The sequence below is a fragment of the Carassius gibelio genome, chromosome B23, assembly GCF_023724105.1.
Source record: "Carassius gibelio isolate Cgi1373 ecotype wild population from Czech Republic chromosome B23, carGib1.2-hapl.c, whole genome shotgun sequence".
In the NCBI taxonomy this organism is placed as follows: domain Eukaryota; kingdom Metazoa; phylum Chordata; class Actinopteri; order Cypriniformes; family Cyprinidae; genus Carassius; species Carassius gibelio.
The window spans coordinates 8,754,149-8,774,389 of record NC_068418.1 but is presented as its reverse complement, the minus strand read 5'-3'; the positions used below and the strand labels follow the sequence as shown (position 1 = coordinate 8,774,389).

The following is a 20,241-nucleotide window of genomic DNA, read 5'->3' as shown; positions in this document are numbered from 1 at the left end:
GAATCAGAATGCAGATTTTGGTGCCTCATTTCAGTGACTCTTAAATGCCTCAGCGATCAGTTGAAATATTTGTCCTGATTCTCCCGAAATGTACACAAGAAGCATGGGCATCGCTAGGCTTTTGTGGCGGGGCTATTGCATTTAGCTCCATAAACTGTACACAAATTCGCGATCGCTGAGTCAGTCTCCTTAAATTTTATATATAAACGGCAGAAGCCCTTTCTCCTCCCCATCTTTAAGCATGCTCTTTAATCCACAGACCGCGACAGATTGTTAGAATATCTGTATCTGTGCAGATCTTTGTCATAAATACAGTTTACAAAAAAGGTCATGAGGGAGCAATCGGTTTCCCATGTACTGTAAAGTTTTCGCTCCGTTCACTGCTCATCACACTGCAGCTGTTTCCTTCTAGCGAAATTAACACATATGAACGCATATTTTAATTATACTTATTTAAATATACTTAATCTAATTATACCTACTTTATACATACACTACTGTGCAAAAGTCTTAGTATTTCCACCCCAAAGAATGGTGTTCGGCCAGTTATTATTACATTATGTGAGGTTTTGTATTAAACAATGACCCAGATCATGAAATACATTTATTGGCCTTATAGGGAAGCTTGGGAAATGAGAGCATCCAAGGAGCATGTGAAAGCTATGGATTTATTTTAAATATTTTTAATGTTCTTTAATGTTATCCATAGTTTTTTGTGGCTCTTTTTTAAGTACCGGTTCAGGCATTGTTTAGGCACCAGAACCATTTAAAAAGTATCGACATGGCACTGGTATCATTAAAAACTCAATCGATACCCAACCCGAGTTATATAGTAGTATGGGAAACACACCCCTGTTTTTTTCTCATCCTGGTCTAAGCTGATTTTTTAAACATAGTAGCACTGCAATCATTAAAAATAATTCCATACCTTACCTGTATCTGAACGGTGCCACAGCAGCCATGTTGACCTTTGGTAACTGTTTGGCTTTGAGCATCTCAACACTAGAGGTTTCCTGTTTCGGGACTGCAGTTGTCTCGGGGGTTGGCTTCTGTGGGACCTCAGGACTGAGATCATCTGGAGTGCACATCTCCTCATCTGAAAAACTACTGGAGGCACTGTTCTGCAGGGACACTCTCTCTTGATGGACTCTGAGGAAACCTGCATCTACGTTAGTGGCTGCTGGACAAGGCCTCAAGTTTTTGTTACTAAATCTGAATGAAGGGATTCCCGTCTTGCTTTGACTGCTTCCAGAAGCAGGGCTCTCCTCATGGAATATGAGTTCTTCTGATATCAAACTGTTTTCGTTGTCCATTTGTCCTATCTGAGAACCAAAGGTTCCACTCTGGAAGTTTTTGTTGCCATTGGACCGAAGGTCAAGCAAACTCTCAGTCCTGGACCCATCTATAGTTCCCCTCCAAAGTGGGGACTCTTTTCGTCGAACTTGTGGACTGCTGTGGGCTGACCTAGAGTCTTGGGTCTGTGTTTGAGGAGTAGTGGAAGCATGATGAATAGGTGGACTGCCTCTTAGTAGCAGATGCTGGTTTCTGAGGGTAGTATCCCTTAGCACGTCTCTGGAGGAGACAGCTGTAGGGCTGCTGCTACAGGAGGTTCTGTTGCTAATGGGGACATGTGTGGATGGTCTTGGAAGGCCACTGCTGGTCCTCTTGGGCTCAGGTTTTGGGGAGGGGAGTCTGGTCCTGTGCAGAGGGATGCCGGAGCCCGTTTGGGCTTGTGGAAGACTCTTTACATTCACTCCCCCACTCATGGTTGCACCAAGTCAGAAGCTGAAAAAGGGGAAACAAACATCATGAGAACCAGTGATTGTTGCTGAATTGCATGCACACTCTCATTATCTTGTGTCTGCTCCATAGCCACTGGCTTGTGAATGGAAAACACTCCAACACAATCTCAAACTCAGTGATAACTTCAACCATAAAAAAATTATACTAATAAGAACAATTATACATGTAAGACATATGTACAGCATTAGATGTTCTATGTATTACACATTTTCTGGATCCCTATTTCGGAGTTACAATGGTTTGAAGAACCATTTCAACCACATCTGCAGCTCTATACATGCAGTTCAACAATTTGACCATCTTTCAAAAAGCTTAAAACTGTAAGCATTTTATGAATATGTGTTGCAATTGAACAATTTGATAGGGTGAGGTTTGGGGATTGGCAGTTATTTTTCTGTAATATATGCTAAAAAGGTCTTAGAAAAATCTTTACATTTCCTGAATAAACTGTTAAACTCTTGTGCAAACCAAGGCTTTAATAGCCTACAAGGTTTCTCTACAGGGGGGTTACAAACTTCTAGCAGCTCATGATGGAACCAAATGCTGAAGTGAATGTGAAAGGCACTACTCAAAGTAGGTGCAAACTACTGTCTTTTGGTATTAATATAGTACTGTCAGATTTACTAAAGAAGAGCAGTGACGAATTAGCACTGAAAAGGTATGGACAGTTATTTTTGTGCCTGACCTTACTTAATATGCATTTGTAGGAGTTTCCCTTTTAGAGACAAAATTTATGCGAGGAAAGTACTCAAATGAATCACGCAATGAGATTTACTAATGTTTGTGACTTGGAACCCTCAACTAGGAGTCACACAATACAATGTCTATCAAAACTTCATGTAGCCTTTCATTTTTTGGCCTCTGGTTCTTTTAAATATACTGTGGCTTCTTTATTTCTTAAGTCTTTATTTGCGACTACTCTAATTTGGCTGCACTTTCTTCTTTCAGTTTGAAAGTTCAAAGAGTGTCAAAGAAAGAGAAATTAAGCTCAGATTGACTCATTTAAATGGTCCTCACAAATACATTTTAAATTCCCACCTGTTGCATTTAAACATAGATGGCATGGGCTATTCAACCAAATCTGGGAAAATCTACTCAAGAGCTTCTCTAAGCAAAATCCTGCCAAGGGGAAGGATTTGGCATGAGTGGTTAAGAGTCTTGTAAAAGAATACAGGAGAAAGGGCAGTCGTTATTTGAAATACTTGCTTTAGAATCAAAACGAGTGATTATATCAATCTCATTTTGTTAAGCCAACAAAACTCTTCCCAAATACTGTAAAGCTCCATCTGGTCATCAAAATAAATCTACTAGCAACAGCAATGCAGAGATTCACTGTGGTTCAGTCAAAGACCTTTAAACCCCTGCCAGTTCATCTTGGCAGTTTGGCAGTTATATCTGCCACTGAATGCCCCAAATGTCCTAAAGGCTTTCATCCTAGACCACAGACTGGCCAAGATGGCCAAAACCCTCACGGTTTACTAACAGAACCATGGTAACTAGTGACCCCCAAATGTACAGGAACAACTCAATCCATCAAAATCAGGGCTCTGCGAACAACAGGCAGTAATGCTTTCTGGCAAATCAGAATCAGAGCGAGTGTTATGACTCAGAAGTGGTGGTGGGATTCAAGCCGAGTCGACTGTGGCCTGAATTCAAGCCACAAACCAATCTCACATTGAAGAGAGGACGTAATACAATAGGACGTAACACATTTTCAATTGTTAAACATTAGACTTGGGTATGTTCAGTTTTCCCTCAGAGATCTGATAGCACAATGGCAAAATCAAACAAGAGAACAACTTGACCTACAGGGAGGCATTAAAGATGTTTTCTCGCTTCATTTTCTTTTCTTCATCTCTTTTTTTTATGCCTGCAAAATTTTGTTATGCAATATTTAGCCAAAAAACTAACCAATCACAGTTGTCTAATCAACCAATATAAAAGAGCATAAAATACTGCAAAAGTACAGTAAAGTTAACTTTATTTAATTAAACCAACTTCAGAAGGTTTTGTGAAGCTTATTAGTGTCACAAGCTACTAAAATTAAGGTGCCCATACATCCTTTTTTCGCCCAGACATCTTTTAGGACCTAAAAAAATGCGTCCGCTGAATTTCTGACCAAATACCGCCTGCTCATGCAAACGCTCTAATATTGAATATAATTTTTGCACATCAGGGAGCCGCTCTCAATATGCAGAGTGTTTAAATCACTTTTGGATGCAACTTGTGTTGGATGCAGGGTAGCCAAATTCGAATTGATTTAAAACTGTTGAGGAGGTTATTTTCCCCCGTGGGCTACAGGTTTGAAATATTGCATAAATTACATTTGTGTTCTACCTATGATAAAACTGTGGTAGATGTTACGTTTTGTGAAGGATGACCACTAAGAAGCTTTGTGTTTTTGATCAGTCTGCATAATGGTGACTGTAAAATATGTATGGAAATTACATAATTTGAGTTTTGATACATATTGGAAACCCAACCGACTTTGGTCAACTATATATTTAAGATACTGTGAACCATGCTCTCAAGAAAACAGGTTATTTATTTATTATTTACAAAGGTCCAGGGCCATAACCAAACTGAAAATACCAAACAGCTTTTTTTGTAGCCAAGATTTATGTATACCACTCCCTACAGTATACATAAATGGAGTTTAATAAAATAAGCATTCAAATATTCACTGAAAATTGAAAAGTGTGACAACTAGCCCCGGCCCGAGGCTCCACTATTTCTACAACTAGACTAACAGGAGCAGAGAACGTCTGACAAAACACAGCAAAATTTCATCACAGTCTTTTCCAAAATTCTGCTGTAATGTAATTAGGGTTGTTTTCACCAACAGTCCTGTCAAAGGAGGTTAAGATCCATCCACATAAAGAACAACAGGAAATATTTCACAAATACTCTGACATAAGATTAAGGCCCTTGTTCAAACACTCAAATCCAATAAATAAATACTGGGATAAGCAGTTCATTTCAACACATGTGTCTTAGAAAACCATGTTAGAGGTTTCAAGTAACATAATAAGCAATATAACTCAAAAACTATACATGTCTCTAAAATATTTAGTGTATCACTTAGTTGTTTAACTGTACAGTAAATCAACTGCTTAAAATGATTTTAAGAGACGACATGAAATAATATTCCCCAATAAGCAGACTGATACAAATAAAAAGGTTAACATTAAGTCTATCAACTCAAGTCAGCATTATGTCCAATATTAAGTGACACATATTACAGACACATGTAACCTTCGCCTAATGATTTTTACAAACAAATCACAATTCAAAAGCAAAGTGGATCACCAAAACAACTGGACAGAGAAGGAACAGAAACGATATAATAAATTATCATCTTTACCTGAGCACCCACTCTGACTTTGGCCTACAGCAAACTAACCCGATGTCCCTAATGCTTCTCGAGCTTCTGCTAGAGTAAAGAGAGGCGAACTGAGAGGAGACAGTGTGTCTACCATGTGAGTTCTACAGTCACATGATGCCCAAAACTCAGACTAAGAAGTGTGTTTTCACCAATTAAAGCATTAACAGATCGGCCTTTGAAAGCAGTTACTGGTTTCAATAGTGTTACATAACCAAATAAAGAGTGTTTCCAGAAAACTCTTACAAAATATCACCATGGTATTCAAAGATATGGCCAAAATAGTTGCTACAATTGTTGTTTTTCAATAAATGTTAAATTCTCTCAAAATCCGACATCCATTTTGTTACATAAATTTTTTTTTATAACATAATGTACTTATAATAATTTTAAATAACTTGTTATGTATACTTCATTAGGATAACTGAAACTTCTTAGAACTTGCATATTGCTCTTTTGTTGATTTTGATTGCTTCCACTGTCCTCATTTGTAAGTCGCTTTGGATAAAAGCATCTGCTAAATGTAAATTTAATTATAATATAATTTACTCATGATTATAATATACTTATAATTATATAAGTAAATATCACATGTGTTTAACAATTATAATATGTAATAATTAAAATATAGCCTAATTAATTGCAAGATTAATTAATCGAATGAAATTACAACCACAACAATCTTAGCTGAGAAATTACAAATTATTATTATTAATAAAATTAATATCACGTTTGCAGTATGTAATATTGATTTTATACATTTGCGCTATTTTTGCCTTTATGTGCATATAACTGGATTCTAATATGCTACACTACACTGTGAGTCAAGTCGTCCTGCATCATGTTCATCAGCAACCGCATGCAATGACAGTTGTGGGCCAGACAGGTGCATTAAATGCATTTTTTTTTTTACTATTTTAACACTTTTTACAGCTATAATTAATCATAACAAATTCATATGTTAAATCAACGGCCCTAGTATAATTTCGCTAGATTAAAAAAAAAAAAAAAACACTGTTGAGCCAAAGCCACCTACCAATCATAATCATAATTACATCAATATTTTTTGTACATAATATTGAATACAATCTGTATGCAATCCAGTGTATATTGTGCATGATATGCACACACTGATGTGGCATATTTCTTCAAAACACAGCTAAATGACAGGTGTATTATTGATGCTGTTTCACAAGCAGAAATGTGGGTCAACACAATCAAGCTTTCAAGTTAGCAGAGACCAAAACCTTAAGACTTATGACAGCTGTTTTAAGCAATGTTTTTTATTATAACACTGTAGGCCTTTGATTAATTGACATTTGTAATCTGGTTACACTTTTTGAACATCATACATTTATCAATTCTCTCACACAGCCAAGCTTTAGACAATGAGTATGAAGTGTGGACCAGTCTGCAGCTTATTCTGACTATGAATCGCCCACACTGACAAGAAGAGTGTGTCTGACCGACATAAAAAAATGGTCAATTACAGTTTTCACCAGCGCTGAATTACCCCTTTCAGAATCCCAGACACAACCAGAAGGTTATTCAGCTAGGTATTTTTTGCCCACTGGTTTTTGAAAGCTAAGTTTTAGATTAGATTAGATTCAACCTTATTGTCACTGCACATGTAGGTACAAGGCAACGAAATGCAGTTAGCATCTAACCAGAAGTGCAATAAGCAGTAAGTACAGAATAAAGGTCTATAATATGTACAATAACTATACAGGTAAGTATTATGGACATAATTTACAGATATTAAATACTATAAGCACGATATACAGATAGGTGTACTATGAACATACTATACAGATGGGCTATGTAAAAGTATATGTACACTATAGGCAGAGTACACACTCCAACCATTTTATCAGGTACACCTGTTCAACTGCTCATTAACACAAATATCTAATCAGCCAATCACATGGCATCAATAAAGCGCATGTATAACAGTAGGCGTTTCTCAATGTCAAGGATACTTCTTTGGTAGGACTGATCCTTCCAAGTCACTTCCTTCAGAGGCTAGGTGAGACTCCTCTTTAGCATACGGAGAACACGTAAATGGAACAGGCTAGCAAGTGCACGTAATTGCGTCATTACGTCAGTGAAAAGGTCAGTTTGAATAACGCTGTGAATGGGATCATTAAATTACTTTGGACAACTTAACTAGTTATTTATAAAAGAAATGCAGATGAAGCAACCAATTGTTAAATGACAGGTCCGGTTCAGTTAACCATTTGTATTTGTATAATTTACAATATTGTACTGGCATTTAAACGTCAAACTTTACTTATATTAAATACAGTTATAACAAATGTTTGGTAAAGTAAATAAAAACCGTTAACGCTCCGACTACGTTAATGTTCTACATTTTTTAATTTTTGAACTAACGTTAGATTGCAAAGCTGCGCGCATAGGATTGTGGGTGATTTGAGAGCACGAAGAGCACGAAGGATACACATATGCATCCTTTCCTGTGTATGGGATATTCTTCGAACGAAGGACTCAGTCCTTGGTTGAAATTCTGAGGATCCTCGACATTGGAACAGTCCTTCGACGGATGTCGATGACGTAGCATCCTCGAAATACTGGCTTCCGAGGATCCTTCCTTGACATTGAGAAACACCTAGTATATTGAATCTGGGCAGCTCTTAAAGTGACAGCAGTCTAATATTCCAACATGTCATTCATGTTTATCACACAACAAAAGAAAGAAAATTTAGACTCAAACAAATAAATATCTGATCTGTCTGCTTATATGGCAGATGCTAATGCACATATCCAATTCATATGAGAATTCTTTCCACATGTGAATGAGGTCTGAAACCGATCTGAAAATATCGGAATCCATGCGCTTTTTTCCTGCTTTCTCATTGGTCATATCTGATCTATGCCACATGGGAGGAAAAATCAGAATTGGGACACTTTGAACATGTAATGTAAATGTGGCCTCAGTAAATTTGAATTTGACATAGGTGTTGGTGCCAGATGGGCTGGTCTGAGTGTTTCAGAAACTGCTGATCTAGGCATTTCATGCACAGCCATCTCTAGGGGTTTACAGAGAATGGTCCAAAAAAAAAAAAAAAAATCCAGTGAGTGAAAATTCTGTGGGTGAAAATCCGTTATTGAAAGGTAACAGTATTGCAAATACCACTCATTGCAATCAACGTATGCAGAAGAGCATCTCTAAACACACAACATTGAAGCAGATGGTCTACAGCAGCAGAAGGAAACGGGTGCCACTCCTGTCAGCTAAGAACAGGAAACTGAGGCTGCAATTCGCACAGGCCCACCTGATCTAGTTGAATAGAATACGAAATCAGATGAGTCTTGATTTCCGCTGCAACATTCAGATGATAGGGTCAAACAAAATGAAAGCAAGGATATATCCGGCCTTGCATCAGTGGTTCAGGCTGGTGGTGGTGCTAGGATTCACCCACCCATTTTGCTATTTCCATGAATTACCAGTTCCATGAAAGGCCCTGTATCAGTTCCTCTAAAAGCAGCAGTTGAACTGTAAATACCTATTATCACAGAGAAGAGCTGCAGTTTAATTGCCACCAAGAAGCCTCATTTATTTGGGCTTTCATATGCCTTTATCCTTAAACTCTATACTAGTCAAACCCTCAGCAGCACTGCGTTGGAAAGTAAAATAAGATATTGCTACTTCGCCTGAATGACTTTCTTATTGTGAAAAGCCACAAACAGACCAAAATAGATAAAGTGATGGGATGGAGAAACTTTTATGTGCACGGCATCTCTGGCTCTTGATCTTGTAATAAATCTCTGCCTCTCAAGTCAGTCTGGTATTTCTGAAGGAAAGGTTATCCAATCTAAGACAGATATTACAGAGACACCGTTGCAGGTCAGATCAGAGGCTAATGTGAAGTGACTGTCTGTCTCTATTTGTCTATTTTCATGTTATATAATATTTCAATTCAGATCGAGGAAGGATGAGCCACATAGCCCATAATTGACCGGCAGACAGACAATGAGCCCATCCATATCATTCCTTTTCTTTGTTTTTTTAATAATCCTATAAATGTCAGGGGAGGTCTGGGGCTCTTCAGATGCCCTATTAATAATCATTAGATGTCCAGCGGCAGCAGATGGGACCCCGCTCTGGTTTGTATGCCATGAAAATTTCCATTCAGAAGAAAGTCAGTCAGACACAAGCCTAAACACAAGGTATGAAACCGAGACCATCACCCTACACATACTCAACACCTAGAATATACAGCATGTTTATCAGCAAGAAAATAATTTTATATAATATTGTTTTATTTTATGCTATTGTGGCTAATATATGCATTTTATTTTTGTTTTACACATAATATTATTATTTTTATTTATTTTTTTCACAATTTTATATACAATGGTAGCTAACATGCATGTTATTTATTTATTTTTTTTGTTATTTGTATTATTGTAGTTAATATACAGCTCGGAGGCTGGAGGCGGAGACAATCTTCACACCAAGGTGGAGACTGGAACTCCACGGCGAATCATCACGCCTAGATGGCGCTGACTGAGGGTGAGCTGCGGGACTGACAGGACCCAGCTGAGGTGGAGCAGAGGAACTGACTGGTCTAGGAGGAGGCAGAAAAGTGAGGCTGGGAGAGCACACAGGAGGATCAGGGCTGGGCGGAACCAGCAGAGAAACAGGAGGTTCAAAGCTGAGCAGAACCAGCAGAGACACGGGAGATTCAAGGCTGGCAGGAACCAACAGAGACACAGGAGATTTAAGGCTGGGAGGAACCAGTAAAGACACAGGAGATTCAAGGCTGGGAGGAACCAGTAGAGACACGGGAGATTCAGGGCTGGATGGAACGAGCGGAGACACAGGAGATTCAAGGATGGGCGGAACCAGCAGAGAAACAGGAGATTCAAGGATGGGCAGAACCAGCAGAGACACAGCAGATTCAAGGCTGGGAGGGACCAGTGGAGACATGGGAGATTCAGGGCTGGCCGGAACGAGCAGAAATGGAGCAGAGGAACTGACTGTCTAGGAGGAGGCAGGAGAGGCTGGGAGGGAACACAGGAGGATCAGGGCTGGGTGGAACCAGCAGAGACACGTAGAGGAGATTCAGGGCTGGGTGGAACCAGCGGAGACACGTAGGGGAGATTCAGGGCTGGGTGGAACCAGCAGAGACACGTAGAAGAGATTCAGGGCTGGGTGGAACCAGCAGAGACACATGAGATTCAGGGCTGGGTGGAACCAGCGGAGACACGTAGAAGAGATTCAGGGCTGGGTGGAACCAGCGGAGACACGTAGGGGAGATTCAGGGCTGGGTGGAACCAGCGGAGACACAGGGGACTTGGTTAATACCAATTAAATCCATCTGGAAGATGTCTATAAGTTCCTCAAAATAATATCCAGAAACCAGATGCAACTCACCCTCAGTGGAGGGAGTGTGGGAAGGGCATTCCTTCAAGCCCCCATTCTCCAATAAAACTCCCTCGGGAACGGATGATGTTGCCGGCTCACACGCTTGGTCAATCCATGATGAAGGCTCAGTCGTGGCGGGCTCAGGCTCTCCGTCTGAGGTGGGCTCAGGCAGTAGCTCCATGCAGCAGGATGACGGCTGGCTGGTCTCTGGTTTGGGAGTGGGGCTGTAGATATTCTCTTCAGCAGGGCAGACATTCTCTGAATAATTGCCGTTATTCAACAGCACCCACTCCACGAAGGTGGCGAAATCCTCTAGTGACGTGACATTCAGCAAAGTATGGTGACCCATACTCAGAATTTGTGCTCTACATTTAACCCATCCAAAGTGCACACACACAGCAGTGAACACACACACACACTGTGAGCAGTGGGCAGCCATTTATGCTGCGCGCCCAAGGAGCAGTTGGGGGTTCAGTGCCGTGCTCAAGGGCACCTACTGTAAGTCATAGTATTGCCAGCCCGAGACTTGAACACACAACCCTAGGGTTAGGAGTCAAACTCTCTAACCACTAGGCCACGGCTTCCTCTCTGGGACCGTTCTCTTGCACCACTCTCTCAAGCCGGTGTAAAAAAAGTACAGCGCGAGCGGTCTGGGAAGTTGGTAAGGCACGACAGATCGATAAAGTCCCTGGTGTGGTCCTCCAGCGAAAGGTCCAAGTTGCTCCAGGCATATGAGTCGGACTGCCGGGCTAGCCATTCCGGGAGAGGGAGAAAACAAAACAAAAAAGAAGGAGGAACTAAACAGACAGGGTTTTTAAACACAAGGAAAGTAATTAGGGGAATGGAAACAGGTGGGAATTAATAAATTAACAAAACAAGGAACGGAACATGACCAAAATAGGGAAACACAAAAGGAACAGAAAGTCCATGATCATGACAGTAATAGGCGTTTTGTTTTTGTTTTATTTTATGTATGGGTAGCTAATGTTGCATTTTTATGTGTGACATAAGCTAATATGTATGTTTTATTTTTGGTAGCTAATGTTATATTTTTGTTTTACTTTTTATATGATGGTAGCTAATGTGTTTTGGTTTTGTTTTTAATGAATGATTTTAGCAAATATGTGCATTTTATATTTGATATATTTGATTTATTTAAAGTATGATGGTAGCTAATGTGTGTGTTTGAATTTTGTTTTATTCTATGAAGGCAGCTATATGTTTGACTTGTTGTATCATGCTAGATAATATGTATGTCTTATTTTAGTTTTGTTTTATCGTGTTAGTTAATATGTAAGCATGTACACCACAGAGACCATCAACCTATACTGTTTAGACTAGTCTTACAACTCGTCTCACAAGTCATCTAATCTTTTCTTTAAGACAGAACATTTTCAAGTCAGTTGCATAAAATGCAGACTGGTCTAATCTGAGTAAAGTAAGATTGATTACCCCTTGAATAACTTACATGGTCAGACACAGTCTTAACATTTAGTAACTAAGTTTATTTAACCGGTCTCAGGAATAGAGGTCTGGTTTATTAGCAAGCAAAGATGATCATAAAAGGTGAAAAGCACAGGATGTTTCACATGGTGTTTATCTCGGACTGAGCTGACCATCTCACCTGATGTCAACCTCCTTATCAGGAGTCAACACATGGACTGACTGGACTGTTGACATGGAGGCAAACAACATTCCAGACTGACCTGCCTGCTAAAACTAACAGCAGACCCTCATTTAATCTCAGAGATCACATGAGAAAGTGCATCTGCAATCTGCTTCATTCGGTCTTTCCTGCACTTATTACAAAAGGAGAGATGTACATCTTTTCAGCTCTGTCTGAATCTGTGCAAAGTCTGCCACCTACTGCCTGGCATAAGAAGTGGCACAGAACACTGAATCCAAACATGACACTCTTATTTTATGTCAGTATGTTCCCTAAAAGATGATATGAGTGTGACCACCAAACAGTGAGTCTTCAGCACTGTGGGTACACAAACCCTGTTATCAAATGTTATTTGCATTTCAAGTGGGTCCTTGTTCCCTCTGGATGGCATTAAAACAACACAGAATTAATATCATAGCCTTGTTGCTAATGAAAGTGAGCTTGTAGTTAGGCAGCTATTTGTGGTTAATATAATGAAAAAAATAAATAAATAAAAAAATAATTAATGTCAAATTTAATTTAAGTATTATGGTGACTAATATTTATGTTGTGTTTTATTTTATGTAGTATGGAAGCTAATATGTATGTTTTGTGTATGATGGTAGCTAATATATGTATTATTTTTATTTTATTTTATGCATTACGGTAGATAAGAGTTCTTTTAATTTTATGTTAAATGAGGGGTACAATGATGTTTTATATATTCAGAGTTGTTCACAGTGTTAAAGAGATGGATTCTCATGCTAAACATGGCCAAAGTTTAATAAAAAATAAATCAGAAAATATTTTTTTTTGCCGAAAATCTTACTTCCGTGTTGGTACAAGTTTCGGCTTGTTTTTTTCGATCGTGGATTTAATGACGTAGACAATGGTGGAACTCCTTATATGAGTATTACTTTCGGAAAAGCGCACCTGCGCACACGTTGAACAGAGGAGAGTAAGACCCACACATCAACGCGCTTCATCGGGAAATAGTCGGCAGCACTGGATTTCTGAGAATGCCTCAAAATAAGTGCATTTTTGGATGTGAGGGAAAGTTTACCGTGTTCAGCTTCCCCAAGAACCCAGCGTTACATGAACAGTGGATGCAGTTCTTTCCGGGGCAGCAACGGAGTGTATCAAGTGCGTTTGTGTGTTCTGGTCATCTGAGTGACGGATGTTTTATAAAACAAGGCCCAAGTCGACGCTGGATTTGCACATCGTTTGCTATTAAAACCTGGAGCTGTCCCTGTGATAAAAGACACCATTCGTGTAAGTCCAATTGCATCAGATTTTTGTCTTTTGTTGGAAATCAGCAGATAAGTGAATGTATGTTAATGAAAACAACTCGAAACATCAGTATTATAGCTCCGCCCAATGCACGCCTCCAGGAGCTCGGCTCTATTTTTCTTTTATAAAAATTATAAAACTAAATAATTTTTGGATAAATGAAGGATGCAGTACTACTCTATAGGTAGGTACTCAAGATTAACATGAGATTAGATGAAACTGTGTATGTTATGTACCCTTTAAGTAGCTAAAGCTCTATTTTTGTTGTTGTTGTTGTTGTTGTTTCATTACATTTTATGCATGATGTTAGCTTATGTTTATGTTTTATTTTTATTTTATGTTTGTTGTTAGCTTGTATCCATGTTTTATTTAATTTTTGTTTCATGTATGATGGTAGCTAATATGTGACCCTGGACCACAAAACCAGTCATAAGGGTCAGTTTTGTGAAATTAAGATTTTTACATCATGTGAAAGCATTCGTTTGAAATAAGTTGTTAGGATAGGACAATATTTGGCAGAGATACAACTATTTAAAAAACAGGAATCTGAGAAAAAAAAAAAAAATCTAAATATTGAGAAAATCGTCTTTAAAGTTGTTCAAGTTAAGTTCTTAATAATGCATATTATTAGTCAAAAATTAAGTTTAGATATATTTACGGTAGGAAATTTACAAAATATCTTCATGGAACATGATCTTTACTTTGGCATAAAACAAAAATCATTTTGACTCATGCAATGCATTTTTGGCTATTGCTACAAATATATCTGTCAATTTTTGTGTATTATGGTAGCTAACATGTCTGCTTTATTAATTTTTTTGTTTTATTATATGTATTATGATAGCAAATGTGTATGTTTTTTGAATGATGGTGGTTAGTATATGTTTTTTTTATTTATTTTTTGTTTTATTTTATGTATTATGGTAGCTAATGTTTGTTTAATTTTATTATCTTTTCCATATTTTTTTGTTTTATCTAATATGTATGTTTTATTATTTTATGTATTATGGTAGCTACTAAGCACTGTTTTGTAGCTACTGTTTTATTTTTATTTTACTTTATTTATGATGGTGTCGGGATTATGGACCTGTTATGGTGTGTTTTTCCTCCCCATGTGACTTAGTTTTTTCCCTTGTTTGTGTTCATGTGTTTCAGGTTTGTCTTGTCAATTGTCCTCATTACCCCATTAGTATTAAGTCACAAGTTAAGTATTAAGTGTGTACTTTCTTTGTAGGATCTTACATTGTGATGTATACGTGTCTTCTCCCGTTCCTGGTTTGGATTGCCCCTTGTGTCAGTTCATTCAATTTTATTCTAATCTGTCTCCGTCGTTCACTCCGACACAGTACGTGACAGAAGACCCAACCTAAAAAGAAGTTTAATTGCGTGTTCCCCTCTGTTTGTTTTCCGTGGTTTGTACAGTGTTTTTTCCCCATTTTCCCCATGGATCCCTTTGACACCTTATCCCCTCCTGAATACCCCCTCCTCCTGCTGGAGCAGGAGGAAAAATCGTTCTAGGGCCATACGAGAATGTTCCTAGCCATTGATTTGCTTACCAGCTACCCGCTCTGCTCATTCTATGACGGAAAGCCTGAACCCTGCATGCAGAGTGCCATCGTCCGAAGATGGCCCTCGAGCGGATTTCACCTTTATGAAATAGATACTGGCGAGTAATGGATCTCTGTTCACTGTCTGTCCCAATGATGTTCTCACCAGTTCCACTCCTGACACAGAGCCCAGCCTACCATCACCCTGCTGTGCGGAGCTTAAGCCAGAGCCCACCAATAACAGAATGACCACCGTGACCAATGAGACATCGCCAAAAGGAACGACAGAGCTCAGGATCACCACAGTGCTGGAGCAAGAGTTGCTGATTATGTCAGTCCACGTACGAGAGCCGGCTATAAGTCTTGCCACGAGGGAGAATGCAGAGAACAGCGAGAGCACAGAGAGGAGCTCCATCCCCTGCACCATGGCTGAGAGTGTACCTAATGTGGATCTGTGACTGCTGGACTTTAGATGTATTTGCTGACCTGCCCCCTCTCCTCCCTCCTTCATCAGAGCTCTCTGTCAGTCCTGCCTCCACATCTACCCCAGAGAAGCTGTTATTCCCATGTCTCGCCTGCCGGCCGATTCACTCCCGAGCCCTATGATCATAGTAGCTATCTCCTTCAACTCAGCCCAAAAGAGGAAAATGGAGAGAATAAGACTGTTGGCTCTAGCCCCTGACCAGAGTCGAGAGTTGGCTCTAGCCCTTGACCAGAGTCAAGAGTTGGCTATAGCCCCTGACCAGAGTCGAGAGATGGCTCTAGCCCCTGACCAGAGTCAAGAGTTGGCTCTAGCCCCTGACCAGAGTCGAGAGATGGCTCTAGCCCTTGACCAGAGTCAAGAGTTGGCTATAGCCCCTGACCAGAGTCGAGAGTTGGCTATAGCCCCTGACCAGAGTCGAGAGTTGGCTATAGCCCCTGACCAAAGTCGAGAGTTGGCTATAGCCCCTGACCAGAGTCGAGAGATGGCTATAGCCCCTGACCAGAGTCGAGAGTTGGCTATAGCCCCTGACCAGAGTCGAGAGTTGGCTATAGCCCCTGACCAGAGTCGAGAGTTGGCTATAGCCCCTGACCAGAGTCGAGAGATGGCTATAGCCCCTGACCAGAGTCGAGAGATGGCTATAGCCCCTGACCAGAGTCGAGAGTTGGCTCTAGCCCCTGACCAGAGTCGAGAGTTGGCTCTAGCCCCTTACCAGAGTCGAGAGTTGGCTCTAGCCCCAGACCAGAGTCGAGAGTAGGCTCTAGCCCCTGACCAGAGTCGAGAGTTGGCTCTAGCCCCTTACCAGAGTCGAGAGTTGGCTCTAGCCCCTGACCAGACTCAAGAGTTGGCTCTAACCCCTGACCAGAGTCGAGAGTTGGCTCTAGCCCCTGACCAGAGTCGAGAGTTGGCTATAGCCCCTGACCAGAGTCGAGAGATGGCTATAGCCCCTGACCAGAGTCGAGAGATGGCTATAGCCCCTGACCAGAGTCGAGAGATGGCTATAGCCCCTGACCAGAGTCGAGAGATGGCTATAGCCCCTGACCAGAGTCGAGAGTTGGCTATAGCCCCTAACCAGAGTCGAGAGATGGCTATAGCCCCTGACCAGAGTCGAGAGATGGCTATAGCCCCTGACCAGAGTTGAGAGATGGCTCTATGTCAAGCTTCTCCTTCCCTTCGGCTCCTCCTCGGTCTTCTGTCGCTCTGGCTCCACCACAGCCTTCAGGATCCCCGCCTCTGCCTCGGTCGCCTGAGCCATCTGCTCTGCCTTGGTCCTCTGGATCCTCCCCATCACCCTGGCTCACTGGCTCTCCATGGTTGGCCCCCTGGAGTTGTCAGCCCTTCCTCCACCATGGCTCCTCTCTCCGTCGGCTCCACTGTGGGTCACAGTTATGGCTGCGACCTGGGTCCTGCTTGGCTCCTCCTGCTCCAAGCCCTTTGTGTCTCCTCTTTGGATCCTTCCTCATTGTCTCCACCTAGAACTCAGTCTGCTGGCCCCCTCCTGGGTGCCTGTAAGCAGTATGTCAGGATTATGGACCTGTTTTGGTGTTTTCTCTCCCCATGTGCTCCGTGACTCAGTTTCTTCCTTGTTTGATTGTGTTCATTTGATTCAGGTGTGTCTTGTCAATTGTTTCCATTACCGCATGTATTTAAGTGTCTGTACGTTCTGTCTTTGTTGGGTCTTTTATTTTGATGTATGTGTAAAAGAGTTGGATCTCTATTGCCTAAACGAGTTGTCAGAAATTTGAATCTTATTTTGTAACAGCTCTACGTCACGAAGTAACACATTTGCATAATGTACGCCCACGTTTTACGTCACTAGCTTGTCTGCCCACAAATACAGTAAAATCTCTGTGTGGTTAACATCATGTCGAGAAGACGGCTCTGGCAGCTCTGGACCAATCCCAGATGGACTGCATCATCTGACCAATCACAGCTATGAGGGTATCACGGAAAAAAGAGGGGTTTAGAGAGACTGGTTCCTTGAACTACTTCGCACGAGTCATTTATTAATTATTTAGATATGAGGTGAAATTAAATCAATTTTCTTTTTTTTTCTTGCATGCCTGTAAACTTGTTTTAGGAGACTCATAAAACAATATTAGTAACATGGTAAAAATAGAATAATAAGGGCACTTTATATTTCCATTCTTAAGTCACTCAAATAAGAAATGTTAATTTAAAAATTAACATATTCTAAAACAAATTAGCTGCTCATTAGTCAGCTGTCACATTCTTTTTTTTTTATTGTGTCTAAACATTTTCTAACTGTTCCTCCTATTTCCTTAAAACCACATATTATTTGACCAGTTAGATAAAGTATGAGTAACACAGCAGACAATGAGTGGGTTAATCACAAACCACGGTGTTTTCACTTGTTGAGTGACAGTGTGACTCATGAAGCAAACACAATGGTCACTCGGTCAGAGGTCCTTTTCCTTTAAACTCAATTAACTTCAGTTCAGCACATTTGAAGAGACTCAGAATGAGCTCTGACCGCCTCCACTGCTCACCATTGTGGGTAGTTGTGTGTAATGATAAAAGGTTAAAAAGGGTTAAAAAGTCTTTCCCGCATGTCCTCATTAGCTTGTCTGAAACTCTTCTGCCACATCAGAGCAGCATCTGACCCTGTCATTCACCAGTTAACCTCACTCCATTTTTGATGTTGCCACAATGTCAATTGTTTAATACAAACAGCATGTGTGACAGCATTTTAATTTAAAATGGATGGATACAAATATTTATACTTCAAACAATCAATGGCTCATAACAAACAGATGTCACTGTACATCATCTCACTGTCAGGATATTAGTCTGTAATTGGAAATGTTTGTACTCAATCTGTCGCTTTTCCCTTCTGTGAAATATCTGAACTTTTAATCGAATCATCATATAATACTTGAATCATATAATAATATAATATAATATAATATAATATAATATAATATAATATAATATAATATAATATAATATAATTAGTTCATTTTGTTAATAAATAGTGTTTAATAATGTAGATTTTTTTTATAACAGGCTGAATAACCAGTTATTGCCATATTTTCCAATTTTAGTTATTAGTATAAATCACTGTTGGTCTCATATAATATAATATAATATAATATAATATAATATAATATAATATAATATAATATAATATAATATAATATAATATAATATAATATAATATAATATCTTGAGTTTAAAGACTGTGTCCAATCAAAATCTACATTGTTTGGGCAAAAATGTATCTGTCACGTGGCAGAAATTACTACCTGTCAAAGTAGCCAAATGTCAACCTGTTTGAACAGGTAGCTTGACATGCCCTCATCCTCAAAAAAGCTGAAGGCAAAAGAAAATATGACCCACAGATCACATTAACACTTTTAGATGTGGATAAACATGGTTTGTGACAGCCATACTATGGATTATTTGGTTGCTGTGACCATGAAACCATTCAAATTCAAAAAGACATTTATAAACCAAACCCTCAAACTATAAAGACAAGCCTGTTGAATTATTCAAAAGAAATTATCAGAATCTGAACCCATCAAACACCCAAATTAAGCTTCAAATTAGTGTGCTCTAAACTACAAAGTCATTCACTCATCACACCGCAAAGCGCAAAAGCCACATTAAAGTGTAGAATCACTCAGATTCTGATGTAATTTTTTGATAAGTAACTTAAGTAGTTTAGCAGTCCTGAAGGAAAAAAAAAAACACTTGTAAAGCACTATAATAACTGTGGATATTATGCCACAGTCAAGTAAGAGTACAGATGCTGCTAAACAATTCCAGCACTATCACAGACCCATCAGGAATCAATGCAATGAAAAACCACACTATCACATGATGTGAATTTTTTAAACATTCACTCTTTCCTAAGAGAGTGCCCTTCCTTAAGTAACTGTCATTATCTTCCCACAACACAGTAGCAATCACTCTCACACATTCACTTACTAAAATTACTGTAAATTACATGTCAGTGTAGCCTCTTACCTTACAGCTTTACTGTAGTGTGTTTCTTCGTAATGTCGTTGAGAAGCGCGGGCTACGGATCCGCGTGTGATCCTTAGAAACAATAGGATGTGTTTTTTCCTGGATTACGCTTGCATCCTTGGCGTGCTCTCCCAATGAAACACAAAGTCCACTTAGAGGAAACAGGAAGTTTTCTCGCAAGGCAGCAAAGCCCTCGGCCAATCAGCGGATCCCAGTCTTGTTAATGCGAGGAAGTCTTACTCATTCACAAAAGTTATTGAAAGCTGACCTAACTCTCCTGACATATGACACACAATGACAATGCCAAAAAGTGTTCAAAACCCCAGTAGCATCCAGTTAAACCAAACTGAAACACACTCTCTGCGGTCCTCAAACTCACTGTCCTATCACACATACCGGGTCACTAACAAGTGCCTCACTGACTCATCCATAGCCCTGACTCAGAATGACACACTCATTACTAAAACACTGCTGACTGATGAAAACTACATCCACTTCTGGCACATGGCGCTTCCTGTTTGGAATCCAAGCATCTCTGCTGCTTCTCTGCTACAGAGACTCAGAGGCTCAGCCTGAGGGCTGTATCTTGCCATCTCTCTCTCTCTCTCTCGATCACGTCACACCCCTCCTGCCGCAGTCCGCCTGCAGTCCGGATCCTCCCCCTCTTCCTTATCGCTCCCTCTTTTGCTTTCTCTCTCCTCTCTCTATCTGCCA

The 20,241-nt window shown here is 39.9% G+C and overlaps 1 protein-coding gene across 5 annotated transcripts in view; it reads right to left on the bottom strand.

Annotated features, from left to right (window-relative positions):
• Positions 1 to 19,947, bottom strand: part of LOC128011659 (neuron navigator 1) — a 131,956-nt gene extending 112,009 nt beyond the window's left edge. For 2 of the 5 annotated variants that reach the window (XM_052594307.1, XM_052594309.1), the window contains exons 1-2: positions 19,528 to 19,946; positions 934 to 1,785 (exon numbers count right to left, since the gene is read on the bottom strand). In XM_052594307.1, the coding sequence (XP_052450267.1) occupies positions 934 to 1,766 (833 nt within the window). In that variant the 5' untranslated portion in view covers positions 1,767 to 1,785; positions 19,528 to 19,946. Of the gene's footprint in view, positions 1 to 933; positions 1,786 to 5,167; positions 5,249 to 19,527 lie in introns of those variants that run through there. The other 3 variants (XM_052594310.1, XM_052594311.1, XM_052594308.1) reach the window with 3 other exon arrangements.
• Between the last annotated feature and the right edge of the window lie 294 nt (positions 19,948 to 20,241).